The sequence below is a fragment of the Bombina bombina genome, chromosome 8 (assembly GCF_027579735.1).
Source record: "Bombina bombina isolate aBomBom1 chromosome 8, aBomBom1.pri, whole genome shotgun sequence".
NCBI classification, from domain to species: domain Eukaryota; kingdom Metazoa; phylum Chordata; class Amphibia; order Anura; family Bombinatoridae; genus Bombina; species Bombina bombina.
The window spans coordinates 19854495-19870676 of NC_069506.1; the positions used below are offsets into that span (position 1 = coordinate 19854495).

Consider the following 16182-nt stretch of genomic DNA (forward strand, 5'->3'; position numbering starts at 1 on the left):
TTAGAAAGTTGCTTAAAATTTAATGCTCTAGCTGAATCACAATAGAAAACATTTGGGTTCAGTGTCCCTTTAAATTCTGTTTTGCCTTTGGCACTTAAAGGGACACTGAACCCAAATTTTTTCTTTTTCGTGATTCAGATAGAGCATGCAATTTTAAGCAACTTTCTAATTTACTCCTGTTATTATTTTTTCTTCATTCTCTTGTTATCTTTATTGGAAAAAGAAGGCATCTAAGCTTTTATTTTTATTATTCAGCACTCTGGACAGCACTTTTTTTTATTTGTGGATGGATTTATCCACCAATCGGCAAGGACAACCCAGGTTGTTCACCAAAAATGGGCCGGCATCTAAACTTACATTCTTGCATTTCAAATAAAGATACCAAGAGAATAAAGAAAATTTGACAACAGGAGTAAATTAGAAAGTTGCTTAAAATTTCATGCTCTATCTGAATCACGAAAGAAAAAATTTGGGTTCAGTGTCCCTTTAATCACACTTACCCATATTGCATATATTTGATCCATTGATATAGATAACTAATTACCCCCAAGGCAGAACATGCAGTGATCTGAGATGTCATCACAGTTAATGCAGAATGTCTGCAGAAAGAACAGGACGCATGCAGGAGCTGTTAGCGATTTAACTTTGCAGCGCTGCTCCACATCAGCTGTTCTCATCAAAAAGAGCTTTAGTGCTGTTTGAAGTGAAAAGTCAAATATGCAGCGTTGGCTGGCTCTGCGGCGTTGGCTGGCTCTGCAGCGTAGGCCGGCTCTCAGCCCCCTAACATCCCAGGCTGCAAAGCTGTGTTTTCTGAATGACATTGTTACACCTTATTTATTACTACATCAGTAACCATGGTTACTAACCTGCTCTCACCCATCAGCTGATTATTTCACCTGTGCGCTAGTTAAGATATAATGAATATCTGGCCGGAATAAGGGTCCTGAGGACTGGGTTTAAGAAACCACTGGGTTAGAACCTTTTTTACACTACTTAGGTGATAACCAGAAAATCAAGCGACAGCTCAATTGAAGTAGGAAGTTCTCCTTTTTACATTGACGAGTCCCAAACCTCCCCTAAATTGCATGATGCTTACCCCAGAATGAGATGCTAAACACAGGCCCAAGCCAGGGTGGGGCATTTGTCCTCTTGCCCCTACACAACCTTTGTAGTCACATGCATGATAATCTGTTCAGGGTGCTGTAAGTTGCCAATAAACAATGTCATTTATTTTACAACAGTTTGTTTTTTTCTGTGCACCTTCTCATAGTGTCTATATGAGCGGAATCATACAAAGTGTTGACTGTCTTATGTTTATCATTTTTTAAACGATTCACTTTATACAACTCACCCTTTAATACCTCTCTTTTTGTCTTTCTTTAGTTGATTTTGTTTTGTTGTCGCCTATTTATTTATTTTCCTTAAATCCCATATCCCTTTCCTGTTCTTTTTAATTTTCCTTCTTGCTACTTTTTCTCTTATCTGCCTATATTTTCTTCTCTTTCTTTTAGTTTGTTATTTCTTTTGCTTATGTATCAAACTAAACAAGGTGACAAGTTCTGAGCCTAGAAGAAAGGGAATCGCATGTAGATAAATGTCATATACCCACAATATATAAGCCGGGAGTTTTTGTGTATAGCCTGCTTTGTACAGTAATGGGCATGTCATAAATACTCTGAACACATTTTTGCAGGTTTGAGCAGGAGGTGCTAGGCACTCCTGTAGCTATACCTTCAGCTGATTCTCTTCCTGTGACTATTTCAGCTGTGCCCATGATACGACCTGTTATAGCAACAAACACATACAGCCAGGTAAGTAAACGGTGGCTGCATATGACTTTAGGTTGATATATGTTGAATACATCTGTCAGAAAATAAATTATCTTATTATGATAAAAAGTCATCAGACTCATGAACAAAGGAAGATTGTTTGAAATGCTTTGAGATAGTGGATGTGCACAGTGTGTATAACACATACAAAGTTAAAGAACCAGTAAATACACTGGTTTTGCATAAACAACAAATGCATGATAAAAAGACAATGCAATAGCTGTTAGTATGATCTTCAAATGAGTAGTAGATTTTCTGACAAATTTCAGTTCTGTCTATTTCCATTTCCCCTGTACCATGTGACAGCCATCAGCCAATCACAAATGAATTTACGTATATTCTGTGAATTCTTGCACATGCTCAGTAGGAGCTGGTGACACAAAAAGTGTAAATATAAAAATACTGTGCACATTTTGTTAATGGAAGTAAATTGGAAAGTTGTTTTAAAGTTGCTGCTCTATCTGAATCGTGAGTTTAATTTTGACCTGAGTGTCCCTTTAAATGTAGTAATTAAAAGGACATAAACGTCACAATTATACTTTAACGATACAGAGAGAACTTGCCATTTTAAGAGACTTTTTGTTAGCAAATGTATTTTGTTCTCTTGCTTTTCTTTGTTGAAAAGCATACCTAAGTAGGCTCAGAAGCAGCAGTACTGGGAGCTAGTTGGTGATTGGTGGCTACACACACATGCCTCGTCACTGGCTCACCAGATGTGTACAGCTAACTCCCTAGTAATGCATTGCTGCTCTGGAGCTGACTTTAACTATGCGTTTGACCAATAGTGCAGTTATACAATTGTTATATATTACAGCGTTTTCCTTGATGACTTTTTTACCCCTTTAATCATAGTTGTATTTTATATAATACAGCATTTTGGCACAGCAAGGTACCTGTATTAAAGTGGCACAGCAAGGTACCTGTATTAAAGTGGCACAGCAAGGTACCTGTATTAAAGTGGCACAGCAAGGTACCTGTATTAAAGTGGCACAGCAAGGTACCTGTATTAAAGTGGCACAGCAAGGTACCTGTATTTCACATATTATCTACCTGATATGTTTATTTGTGAGTGACAAACTTGTATGTCATGTTTTTGTCTCGCCGGCCACAGGTGCAACAGAGTTTGGACGCACGAGCTGCAGCTGCTGCCAGTGTGATGCCCCCCATGCTGGTCCCACCTATGCCATTTGTTGGCCCAGGTACTGCATAAACATGTTCTGTCTTTATTCTGTGTATACCGCGTTGCAGATCGTGCGGGGACTCTTGATGATTGGTCTCAGGGTCACAGGTTGTCTCATTTTTCTTTTTGTTATGGAACAGCAATCCCACCCCAGAGACCTCCTATGATGAGGCCCAGTTTTATTCCCCACGTCCTTCAGAGGCCGCTTGAGCAGCACCCTGCAATGCCTAGACATCCCTTCATTCCCCACGTGCTGCAGCACCGAGCAGGTAAGTGGTGCACGGTGGCATAAAACAAAACTCCTGTAGTAATATAGGTACCTGTACGGGTCATTGTTACATGTCACTAATTCACTTGATTATTCAGGATCACGTTAAAAAGTACATAGGTAAATCATTTTGTCTTTATCAACTAGGAAAGAAATTGCTATCACTTTAGTCGGATTCCTTAAATATTTCTAAAGGTTCTACAGCTGATTCTTCAGAAATAAACTGAAATAATGAAGAATTTAAGTCATCCTTGAGATGTAAAAGGGCATCAATCATAAATATCCTTTTAATGACCTTGAGTAGCACAAGAGGATCTGCACTAGTGCTAGAAATAGCATAAAAGACCATTTCTATTTGTTTTTGGAGACTCTGAGCCATTGTGACATTAGTTTTTGTTGTGTGTTTTGTTACCGTTAATATGAATAATTTAAATTATTTTTAAAAAAATAATCAGTTGGCGCTGTGCATTCATCATTTCTACAGATTTATATTTAATCTCTTTTTCTATGGTAAACCTCTTTTTTATCTCACTTTATTTATTTGCAGTGGGCCCTCGTCACCCCGGAATGCCTCCCCCACAACCATTGATGTCCCATCCGATGCACGGCCCCCCTCCCCCATTAATGGGTCACCACTTGCCTCCGCCGCCGCCGCCTCCATTAGGCCTACGCACTGGTCCACCTGTAAGCTTTTTGTTTATTTTTCTATTATATGTACGTGATTGAAAACAGCCACAAACATACTCACAGATATTAGACAAAGGGTCAACCCTTTTACCTCTCCTTTACTACCACATCATGTTTTCTACACTCTTAAAGGACCAGTAAATACAGTAGATTTGCATAAACAACAAATACATAATAACAAGACAATGCAATAGCACTTAGACTGAACTTACAGTGAGTAGCAGATTTTTTTTTCTGACATATTTCAAAGCTGTGTCTATTTCCACTCCTCCTGTATCATGTGACAGCCATCAGCCAATCACAAATGCATATATGTATATTCTGTGAATTCTTGCACATGCTCAGTAGGAGCTGGGGACTCAAAAAGTGTAAAAAATAAAAAGACTGTGCACATTTTGGTAATGGACGTAAATCGGAAAGTTATTTAAAATTGCTGCTCTATCTGAATTATAAGTGTAATTTTGAGTGGAGTGTCCCTTTTAATACAATCCTCTCTTTATAGCCACCACCTGTGGGCCCCTTGCCACCTCCCCCTCGTCCCGTTGTCCAGCCTGCTCCCAAAGTCAACCCCACAGTGATTCAAGCAGCTCCAACAGTCTATTCTGCACCTCCTGTAAAGAAGGTAGAGGTAAGTGGCACTGGCTACTTTATGCTGTGTTGGTCTTTCCACCTGCTCTCTCAGTGAATATCAGATGTCCTTTTGTAGGAGGAGGTCCCAGAAGTACCGGCAGTACCAGATGAGAAGGAGATGCTCAGTTTTGAAGAGGCTGTGATTGGTCCCAGCATGCCGGAAGCTGAACCTGTACAACCGGAGGTTAGATTCTGTGGTTGACTATAAGTCACAATTTTTATTTTTTGCTGGTGGCTTTATTTTTATGTATCTTCCACCCAGGTGGTAGAGCCTGTTCAAGAAGATAAAAAGAAAACTAAGCCAGAAAAGTTAAAAAGATGCATCCGTACTGCGGCTGGAACATCCTGGGAGGATCACAGTCTACTGGAATGGGACACAGGTCAGTAAGAAAGCAGGTCATAGGGGAGGAGGAGCTTCTCGAGGGGCAGGGGAGGGACTTAGTGAAGAGGAACAGAAATGGTGAGAGTAAGGGCACAGGAAAGCAGTTAAAGGAGGGCTTGTTGTCTATTAAAGTGAAATAAAGATAGAGGAGGAGGAAATAGGTCACTGCTCTCCGCATACATTATCATTACTCTATTCTGCAGCTTATAACGCAGAGTCTGCTACAGCCTAACATTAGACTATGTCATTTTAGTATGACATTTCCTAGCTGAGCATCACATTGTAATGTAGATATCTCCTTCACACCCAGAGCTCTGCATAGCAAGATTAACAGCTCTTAAGCTTAATTTTACCTTCCTAAAATTCTGTGAGTGACCTTGTAGTACTGACGAGACTTCTTAGACAATCTCACCAGACCAGGGAGCCCATTAGGCCCTAAGTATTTTAAAACCTGCAGATGGGTTAAACACATAGGTAAGGGCAGTTACATGCAGCCACCAGAAAACCAGTGTGTTCAAGTTTGGGAGCTGCAAGGCTTGTGTCTCGAGTGGGCCTTTACATATATGTGTAACACTGTGAGGATACTTTTTACATTGCTTTGGTAACACACAGGGACCTTCACTAAAGTCTATGGAGCTGTTTTATGTTACCACCACTTCACAACAGCAATAAAACCTAAAAGAACAAACCAGGCAGCTGCAGATCCCTGCGTGGTGAGGGAAAGCCAAACGCTGCCAGAGCTGAGGGAGGAGTTACAGACACAGACCTGTGAGGTGCTAGCAAGACGCGGCTAAGCGAAAGCCGCAAATGATACCAGAAAACAAGGAAGGAGCAGCACTCGGGAGGCACTTATCAAAAATAAAACCACTGTTTATTGAAAAAAAGTTGAAAACCGAGGCATAGAACAGGTAAGAAAACCCTTACGCGTTTTGTGCCGCAAATGGGCACTTAATCATAGGGGTTTTATTTTTGATAAGTGCCTCCCGCGTGCTGCTCCTTCCTTGTTTTCAGCAATAAAACCTAAGCCATAGGAAGTTAGGGTCAGTAATGTGATATTTACGTTGTTGCATTAGACTATCCTTGTAAAATTAAATACTCCATACACTATTTCATTAAGCAAAGTAGCAACATGCACTAAACAAAAGTTATTTATTTGCCTGCTTTTCCAGTTGTTTGTTTGTTTTTTAGAATGTGGTGTTTTTTATTTTTATTTTCCTGCTCCCCCAAATGGGCTATGGTCATATTGCTGGGTAAATGCAGTTAGAGGACATTTCTGTTATTTTGATATAGAATAACGTCAGCCGAGTATAACCATTTTTTAAACTTCCTTGGATATGTATTTTGGAGAAGTAGTTAACCGATGGCACTACCATAATTGGTTTATCACTTGTATAAAGTCATATACACACTTAATACTGTGCTATTATAAGGAAAGAGGTGCTGTACACTGGGAATTACATTCATAGAGAAAACAAGTGAAAGATACTTGCAAAGAGTGTACTTATTAGCACTCACAACACTAATCAATATGTTAGGTAGATAAACAAAAAATAAGTCTGGGGGATTTTTTAAAACATAACGTTTAATAGTTAAATAAAAAACAAATCTATTTAAAACCACAATCTGGACAAGAAGATGCAATATAGACAAAATATAGACGCCGTATAGGAAATCATTAATGCTAGTATGAGAGGGGCTGCATTGTTGTCCGATTATAAGGATCCACAATTTGTTCCCCAAGAGCAATATATATGGAACAGATACTGATATATTTTGTTTAGATTTGGGTGCACTTTGTGCACCGGTATTATAGTTGTACTTATAGTCAAACGATATATATGAGTAGTGTTATTCTAATTGTAAGTGGGCGCACCTAGCTACCATTATTGAGTAGCAATTCTCACTGCTTCTGCAACAGAGTTAAGATTGTATAGTTTATTGGTTAATTTGGTTAGATCTTAAACGACAGAGCAGATGTTATACATAGCAGTTAGGGCTCAAGGGCAAAATAAATCATCAGTCATTGAAATTGTGAATACTAACTTTCAAGTATATATCAGAGTATTTTCTATTTGGATCTAGGCACACATTTTGCACCGGTATTGTAGTTATACTCCTATTTAAATGATATATATAGCTGTTATGCTACTTGGTTAGAAAGAGGCGCACGTTTTGCATCGCTTAACTTCAAGTTATTTGTAATGTTCCCTTATTGAATAACACTATTGTGGTATTGGTAAACAGTCTCAAGCTAACACAATATAATATATGGTTATAAATTGCTTGGCAAAAGTTGTCTAGGTACTTGCACAGCTATTGATGTACCATTTATAGTAGCAAATGCTAGTTGTCGAATATATATCATGAGGTGTTTTCCAATCTAGTTCTAGGCGCACATTTTGTACCAATATTATAGTAGTACTGGTTGTTATGCTATACAGTTATATGTGGGCGAACCTTTGCACCATTACTAAGTAGCAATTCTCCCTGATTCTGCAACTGAATTCCGATTATACAATATTATATGTTAATTCAGTTAGATCGTAAACTACAGAGCATATGTCTTTTATATAGCAGTTTGTGCTCCGGGGCAGAGTAAATCGTCATTCACTGTAATTAAGAATACTGACTTGTAGATATATATCATTAGAATATTATCTTGTTTAAATCTAGACTCACATTTTGTACCAATATTATAGTTATACTACTATTCAAACAATATATATTGGTGACGTGTTATGCTACGTAATTAGAAAAAGGCACACATCTTGCACCGTGGTTATTAGCAATATTGAATAGCACTACTACAGTGATCCGTTAAATTGTAAACTGCAGAGCAAACGCCTAGCACAGTAGTTTATACCCGAGGGGCGACACATATCGTCAGCCACTAATATCTACTAGTATCCTAGCAGTTAAAGTACGGTTAATGTTATATGCCACTATTGCAAAAGTTTTAAAAACAGAGTTCCCACTCCCCTGACATGTTATGGGCGAATAACACTACTATTATATACAGTATATCGTTTGACTATAAGTACAACTAAACAAAAAATATATATATCCAACAGTCAGTATCTGTTCCATATATATTGCTCTTGGGGAACAAATTGTGGATCCTTATCGGACAACAATGCAGCCCCTCTCATACTAGCATTAACTATCTCCTATACGGTATCTATAGTTTGACCATATTGCGTCTCCTTGTCCAGATTGTGGTTTTAAATATATTTGGTTTTTATTTAACTATTAAAAGTTTGTCTTTCGGGGCCAGACTTATTTTTTGTTCATCTACCTAACATATTGAGTAGTGCTGTGAGTGCTAATAAGTTTCACTTGTTTTCTCTTTGAATCCTTGGATATGTGTTTGTAATAAACCAAACATCTGAAAATAAAGTGCAATAACAAGGTGCACAAAAACCCCTTTAAATGAGATAAATTGCAAAACTATTTCCAACTTACCAGTACTTCATTACATGCAATCCCATCTACACCTTTTTATATTTAAATGGATATGAAACCAAAAATGTTACTTGATTTAGAACGTGTGATTTTAAACAACTTTGTAATGTTTTTTTTCTTAATTCTCTTGGAATCTTTTGTTGGAAAGCAGGAACGTAAGCTTAGGAGCCGGCCCATATCTGGAGCACTATATGGCAGCCGTTTGATAAGAGCACTAGAGGGCAGCACTATTACATGCCGTGTAGTACTCCAGATGCCTACCTAGGTATCTCTTTAACAAGCAAATTTGATAATAGAAGTAAATTGGAAACTTTTTTTAGAAACGGTATATTCTTTCTGAGTCACAAAATTAAAAGTTTGGGTTTCATATCCCTTTAAATTTTATTAAAAAAAAAAAAAATCTATCTTTGAAATAAACTTTTTCTTTCTGTGCTTTATTGCATCTTCATGGTGTGAAGGAATTGCATGTTAAGATTTTCTTTTTCAAATCATAGGGTTATTATTGTCTGTCTATGATGTGGGTGATCTTTTTGTCATATTGCTAAGCCTATCACCTGCATATGCTTTACGTGTTCCTGTAGATGATTTTCGGATATTCTGTGGAGATTTGGGGAATGAAGTGAACGACGATATCCTAGCACGCGCGTTCAGCCGATATCCATCCTTCCTGAAGGCTAAAGTAATCCGAGATAAGCGGACAGGGAAAACAAAGGGATATGGCTTTGTGAGCTTCAAGGATCCCAATGATTATGTGAGAGCAATGCGAGAGATGAACGGTAAGTATACGTGTGCGCTTATCCTCTCAGTAGGCATCGGAATGAAGCATTTTAATGTACGCGGCTTTAACTTAAAGGGACAGTGTGCAGATAAGATTTTATTGTATTTAAGCTAATACATGAACACCCTTTTAAGCTGTGCTCTCTTTCTCTCCCATCCCCACTGGGCAGTTGATTTCTTTTGTCTCTCGTTTAGATAGCTTTTCTAAGCTAATACTGCAGTATTTAAATGTTCAGTACAGATGCCGGTTTCAACAGGAAAATCAGCTACTTCAAATGACAGCTTTTTAATTTACTTCTGTTGTCAATTCTGCTTAATTCTCTTGTTATCCTTGATTTAAGGAGCAGCAATGCTCTACTGGGAGCTAGCTAAACACGTGAGCCAATGACTATATTCATACGTGCAGCCACCAATCAGCAGCTAGCTCCCACCTCCTGAGCCAACCTTAGGTATACTTTTGAGCAAAGGATACCCAGAGAATCAAGCAAATTTGATAATAGAAATAAATTGTAAAGTTGTTTAAAATATATGCTGTATCTGAAACATGAAAGAAAGCATTATTTTATCCACACCTTGGGGGGAAAAAGAGTTGCGAGATTTTAGCCCCCAAAGTTATACTTACCTTACTTTCCTTGTCAGTCTCTTCTTTTCAATAATTACAGTATGTAACATTATTTTTTACATTTACCGTCCCTTTAACTAGATGCTACATTTATTTAAGAGGGAGAGTCAAAGTGTAAAAATAAAATCTATTTCATTAGATTTCAAGCAAAATCTTTATTTTTATTAAGTTCTTAAAAAGGGGTTAAACGCACAGGCCCCCACATACCACTCCCGTGCCTCTGCACAGAAAGATGCAGCCAGTTGTTGAAGCATACTTAAGTATGCATGCACCTGATTGGTTTATCTCTTTACCTTTATTGTGAGCAGCAGGTAAGTGGGGTGTGTAACACCTTTGCAAGGGTAGGATTTGGTTACAAAATAAAATGTTCTAACAAAACGGATATTATTTTAGTACTAGATTGACCTTTTTAAGGGTGCACAATAGTGCAATAATAAACTCATAGTTAAAGCCTGCTCACGACCTGCAGTGGCCATGTTCTGCTAATGAGCTGCAGTGTGTTGAGCAGTCTGTTTTTAAAGGGACATTGTACACTGTTTAAGGCAAATACTTGAATGAAAGAATAGAGCACATTGTGATAAAAAGATCATAACCGATAAAAAATACAAATTGTAAGATTTTTTTTTTCATTTGCTTGTCTGCAAGGCGATGCATAGACGCCCTTAGCGAGGGATAGAGAGTATCTATAGAGCGCACGTCCCCAGCCAATCAGAAGTGTTATGTAAAATGAAAACTGACTCCCACCTGCATGACTGTTGCGCGCTCCTGTCTCTTTCAGAGCAAACATTTCTGCTTGTAAAAGCCGGGCGCACAGTGGTTCAGGGTCAGATGCCCTTTTATTGCAGCACTCCTGGCTTTTAGAGCGAAGGAGACACTGCTGCTCTAGTGATGAGATGTGTGTGAAATAATATGATCATCTGTGTTTTGCCAATGAAAGAATGAACCTACCGCTACATGTGCTGTGCATGAGCTTATATGGAGCCTGGCACAGCTTACAAAATTGCAGTACCCCAGCGCATGCACAAAGCCGACACATGTAGCGATCGAGTAGGACACTCAGGACACGCTGAGCAATGAAAATGTATTTCTAAGGTATTGTTAGGGGGCTTCAATTACTCACACAATAATTATAATAAAAAAATCTGATTTACGCACAAATCATATCCACATGGACTGTATTTATTAATTCTGAAGAAAACATGCATAAGTAAATTTAGTTTACACTGTCCCTTTAACTCCTTTGCAGCTGTTATGCATTAGAACGTTTTATTATTGTGCAAGAATGCCTCTTTAAGAAAAATGTCTGACTCGGATTTGTGTGTATGATAATTCCACTTTCCAATATGTCTGTTATCTGTCTCTCAGGTAAATATGTCGGTTCCCGGCCCATTAAACTTCGGAAAAGCATGTGGAAGGACCGGAATTTGGACATTGTTCGTAAGAAGCAAAAGGAAAAGAAAAAACTTGGCCTTAGATAAAAATAAAATTGCAGTGGGACAGTAATCTAAAGAATTTAACAATGACCCAACAGGCGACTTCACCAAACTATTTTTAATCTCCATGTAAGGACACATCGCAAACTGAAACATCCGGCCCAACTTAAAGGGACTCACGATTCAGCTCATTGTATACAATCTCCTGTCCGAAAGGAGAGACCTAAATATCAGACTCTTCATATAGAGACTGCAGAACTTGTGTTTGAAGTGTTTAAATAACGAGTTTTATGTTGTACTCTAGTGAATTAAATTTATTTTTTATTTGTATTTCAATTTGGCTAAATATTATCATAATGTTTAATTAGGGTTCTATGATCATGAATGATGCTGCCTGCTTTGTGTTTTGGTAGTGAAAGGGTCAGTACGACTGTTTGCCATTCTTAGTAAAATCTGTTGGCTCCATTACTGTTTGTACAAGAAATAGGTTGGCGTTTCCCTTTTTTTCTGCAACAAGCTATGTATTTTGAAACTATTTTTGTGTTACGTTTAGTTTCATGACTTCCAGAGACTTCGCTTCTCATATGTCAGTAATTGACTAGAACAGGAGGTGCGTCTCTGCGACAAGTTGCAAACCCTCATCTGTCCCCTTTTCACTGGTGACACCAAGTGGCTACTTTTTGTATTGCAAGGTGCAGCCATGTCAAATTCCTGCCACAAATTATTTTGTAGATTCATTCATTCTGGGAAAGTCTTTCTGTATTTACTAACCTAAATCAGGGCTTCAGTTTGAATGTTAATTCTAAAATCCTGATGTGCATATTATTTTCTCTGCATATCATCAATGCACAACCTCATTTTAGTTCCTATAGACAAAACTCATAGACTGAGCAAAAGGCAGGTACAGATACCGGGCAGGATAACCGTATCTGAGCTGGTTCAGGTGTATCCTCCTTGTATAGGGATTGAAGCTTCAGCTTTAACTGTGTTGTATACAGTGTAAATAAAATGGTTGTGATATTTTTGGCTTTTTTTTTCTCATTTCACTTACGCCACTACAAAATATAAAGCACATATAGGGCTATACTTACAAGTGGATCGCTAATTTAATGTGCGCCCGTAAATGGGAAAATTCGCCTATTTACTGACACTCGTTAAATAACCAGCCATTACGATATTTTGCTCTCCCAAAATTAACCAGCCAGACCTCTGGTTAATTTAAAAAATGTGCCCCAAATGCTTCCAAAATAAAGTGTGAGGTTCCTTTTTTTTTAAATAAAAAATGGTAGCATCTTTATTTTTATTTGTTTAATAACCGCACAAAGCAGTTTATAAGGGGTTAAAGTTAGGGGATGTGGGTGTGAAAAGTGCCTTTAGATTGTGGTCTATGGGAACTGTGATTTGCCAGTAAATATATATGCTATATACATCTATATTTGTGTTAATGTGTGTGTATACACATATATGCTTATATACATCTATATTTGTGTTATGTGTATATACACATATATGCTTATATACATCAATATTTGTGTTAATGGGTGTATACAAATATATATGCTTATATACATCTATATTTGTGTTAATATGTGTATATATGCTTATATACATCTATATTTGTGTTAATATGTGTGTATACACATATATGCTTATATACATCTATATTTGTGTTATGTGTATATACACATATATGCTTATATACATCAATATTTGTGTTAATGGGTGTATACAAATATATATGCTTATATACATCTATATTTGTGTTAATGTATATATATGCTTATATACATCTATATTTGTGTTAATATGTGTGTATACACATATATGCTTATATACATCTATATTTGTGTTATGTGTATATACACATATATGCTTATATACATCTATATTTGTGTTATGTGTATATACACATATATGCTTATATACATCAATATTTGTGTTAATGGGTGTATACAAATATATATGCTTATATACATCTATATTTGTGTTAATGTGTATATACACATATATATGCTTATATACATCTATATTTGTGTTAATGTGTATATACACATATATATGCTTATATACATCTATATTTGTGTTAATGTATATATATGCTTATATACATCTATATTTGTGTTAATGTGTATATACACATATATATGCTTATATACATCTATATTTGTGTTAATGTGTATATACACATATATATGCTTATATACATCTATATTTGTGTTAATGTGTATATACATATATATATGCTTATATACATCTATATTTGTGTTAATGTGTATATATGCTTATATACATCTATATTTGTGTTAATGGGTGTATACAAATATATATGCTTATATACATCTATATTTGTGTTAATGTGTATATACATATATATATGCTTATATACATCTATATTTGTGTTAATGTGTATATATGCTTATATACATCTATATTTGTGTTAATGTATATATATGCTTATATACATCTATATTTGTGTTAATGTGTATATACACATATATATGCTTATATACATCTATATTTGTGTTAATGTGTATATACACATATATGCTTATATACATCTATATTTGTGTTAATGTGTATATACATATATATATGCTTATATACATCTATATTTGTGTTAATGTATATATATGCTTATATACATCTATATTTGTGTTAATGTGTATATACACATATATGCTTATATACATCTATATTTGTGTTAATGTGTATATACATATATATATGCTTATATACATCTATATTTGTGTTATGTGTATATACACATATATGCTTATATACATCAATATTTGTGTTAATGTGTATATACATATATATATGCTTATATACATCTATATTTGTGTTAATGTGTATATACATATATATATGCTTATATACATCTATATTTGTGTTAATGTGTATATACATATATATATGCTTATATACATCTATATTTGTGTTAATGTGTATATACATATATATATGCTTATATACATCTATATTTGTGTTAATGTGTATATACATATATATATGCTTATATACATCTATATTTGTGTTAATGTGTATATACATATATATATGCTTATATACATCTATATTTGTGTTAATGTGTATATACACATATATGCTTATATACATCTATATTTGTGTTAATGGGTGTATACAAATATATATGCTTATATACATCTATATTTGTGTTAATGTGTATATACACATATATATGCTTATATACATCTATATTTGTGTTATGTGTATATACACATATATGCTTATATACATCTATATTTGTGTTATGTGTATATACACATATATGCTTATATACATCTATATTTGTGTTATGTGTATATACACATATATGCTTATATACATCTATATTTGTGTTATGTGTATATGTATATAAGCATATATATGTGTATACACCCATTAACACAAATATAACACAAATATAGATGTATATAAGCATATATATGTGTATATACACATTAACACAAATATAGATGTATATAAGCATATAAACACAAATATAGATGTATATAAGCATATATATGTGTATATAAACACAAATATAGATGTATATAAGCATATATATGTGTATATACATATGCATATAAACACATATTAACACAAATATAGATGTATATTTGTGTTATGTGTATATACACATATATGCTTATATACATCTATATTTGTGTTATGTGTATATACACATATATGCTTATATACATCTATATTTGTGTTATGTGTATATACACATATATACACATATATGCTTATATACATCTATATTTGTGTTATGTGTATATGTATATAAGCATATATATGTGTATACACCCATTAACACAAATATAACACAAATATAGATGTATATAAGCATATATATGTGTATATACACATTAACACAAATATAGATGTATATAAGCATATAAACACAAATATAGATGTATATAAGCATATATATGTGTATATAAACACAAATATAGATGTATATAAGCATATATATGTGTATATACATATGCATATAAACACATATTAACACAAATATAGATGTATATAAGCATATATATTTGTATACACCCATTAACACAAATATTGATGTATATAAGCATATATATGTGTATATACACATAACACAAATATAGATGTATATATATATACATCTATATTTGTGTTAATGGGTGTATACAAATATATATGCTTATATACATCTATATTTGTGTTAATGTGTATATACATATATATATGCTTATATACATCTATATTTGTGTTATGTGTATATACACATATATGCTTATATACATCTATATTTGTGTTAATGTGTATATACACATATATATGCTTATATACATCTATATTTGTGTTTATATGCTTATATACATCTATATTTGTGTTAATGTGTATATACACATATATATGCTTATATACATCTATATTTGTGTTAATGTGTATATACACATATATGCTTATATACATCAATATTTGTGTTAATGGGTGTATACAAATATATATGCTTATATACATCTATATTTGTGTTAATATGTGTTTATATGCTTATATACATCTATATTTGTGTTAATGTGTATATACACATATATATGCTTATATACATCTATATTTGTGTTAATGTGTATATACACATATATATGCTTATATACATCTATATTTGTGTTAATGGGTGTATACAAATATATATGCTTATATACATCTATATTTGTGTTAATGTGTATATACATATATATATGCTTATATACATCTATATTTGTGTTAATATGTATATACACATATATATGCTTATATACATCTATATTTGTGTTAATGGGTGTATACAAATATATATGCTTATATACATCTATATTTGTGTTAATATGTGTATATACAAATATATATGCTCATATACATCTATATTTGTGTTAATATGTGTACATACACATATATA

At 34.4% G+C, this 16182-nt stretch overlaps 1 protein-coding gene across 2 annotated transcripts in view; it reads left to right on the top strand.

Annotated features, from left to right (window-relative positions):
* RBM42 (RNA binding motif protein 42) overlaps nucleotides 1-12290 on the top strand; it is a 20861-nt gene extending 8571 nt beyond the window's left edge. The window contains exons 2-10 of one of the 2 annotated variants that reach the window (XM_053690170.1): nucleotides 1694-1811; nucleotides 2941-3028; nucleotides 3150-3278; nucleotides 3825-3961; nucleotides 4467-4592; nucleotides 4671-4778; nucleotides 4857-4974; nucleotides 9020-9214; nucleotides 11203-12290. In XM_053690170.1, the coding sequence (XP_053546145.1) occupies nucleotides 1694-1811; nucleotides 2941-3028; nucleotides 3150-3278; nucleotides 3825-3961; nucleotides 4467-4592; nucleotides 4671-4778; nucleotides 4857-4974; nucleotides 9020-9214; nucleotides 11203-11315 (1132 nt within the window). In that variant the 3' untranslated portion in view covers nucleotides 11316-12290. The remainder of the gene's footprint in view (nucleotides 1-1693; nucleotides 1812-2940; nucleotides 3029-3149; nucleotides 3279-3824; nucleotides 3962-4466; nucleotides 4593-4670; nucleotides 4779-4856; nucleotides 4975-9019; nucleotides 9215-11202) is intronic. The other variant, XM_053690171.1, reaches the window with a different exon arrangement.
* The last annotated feature ends 3892 nt before the right edge of the window (nucleotides 12291-16182 follow it).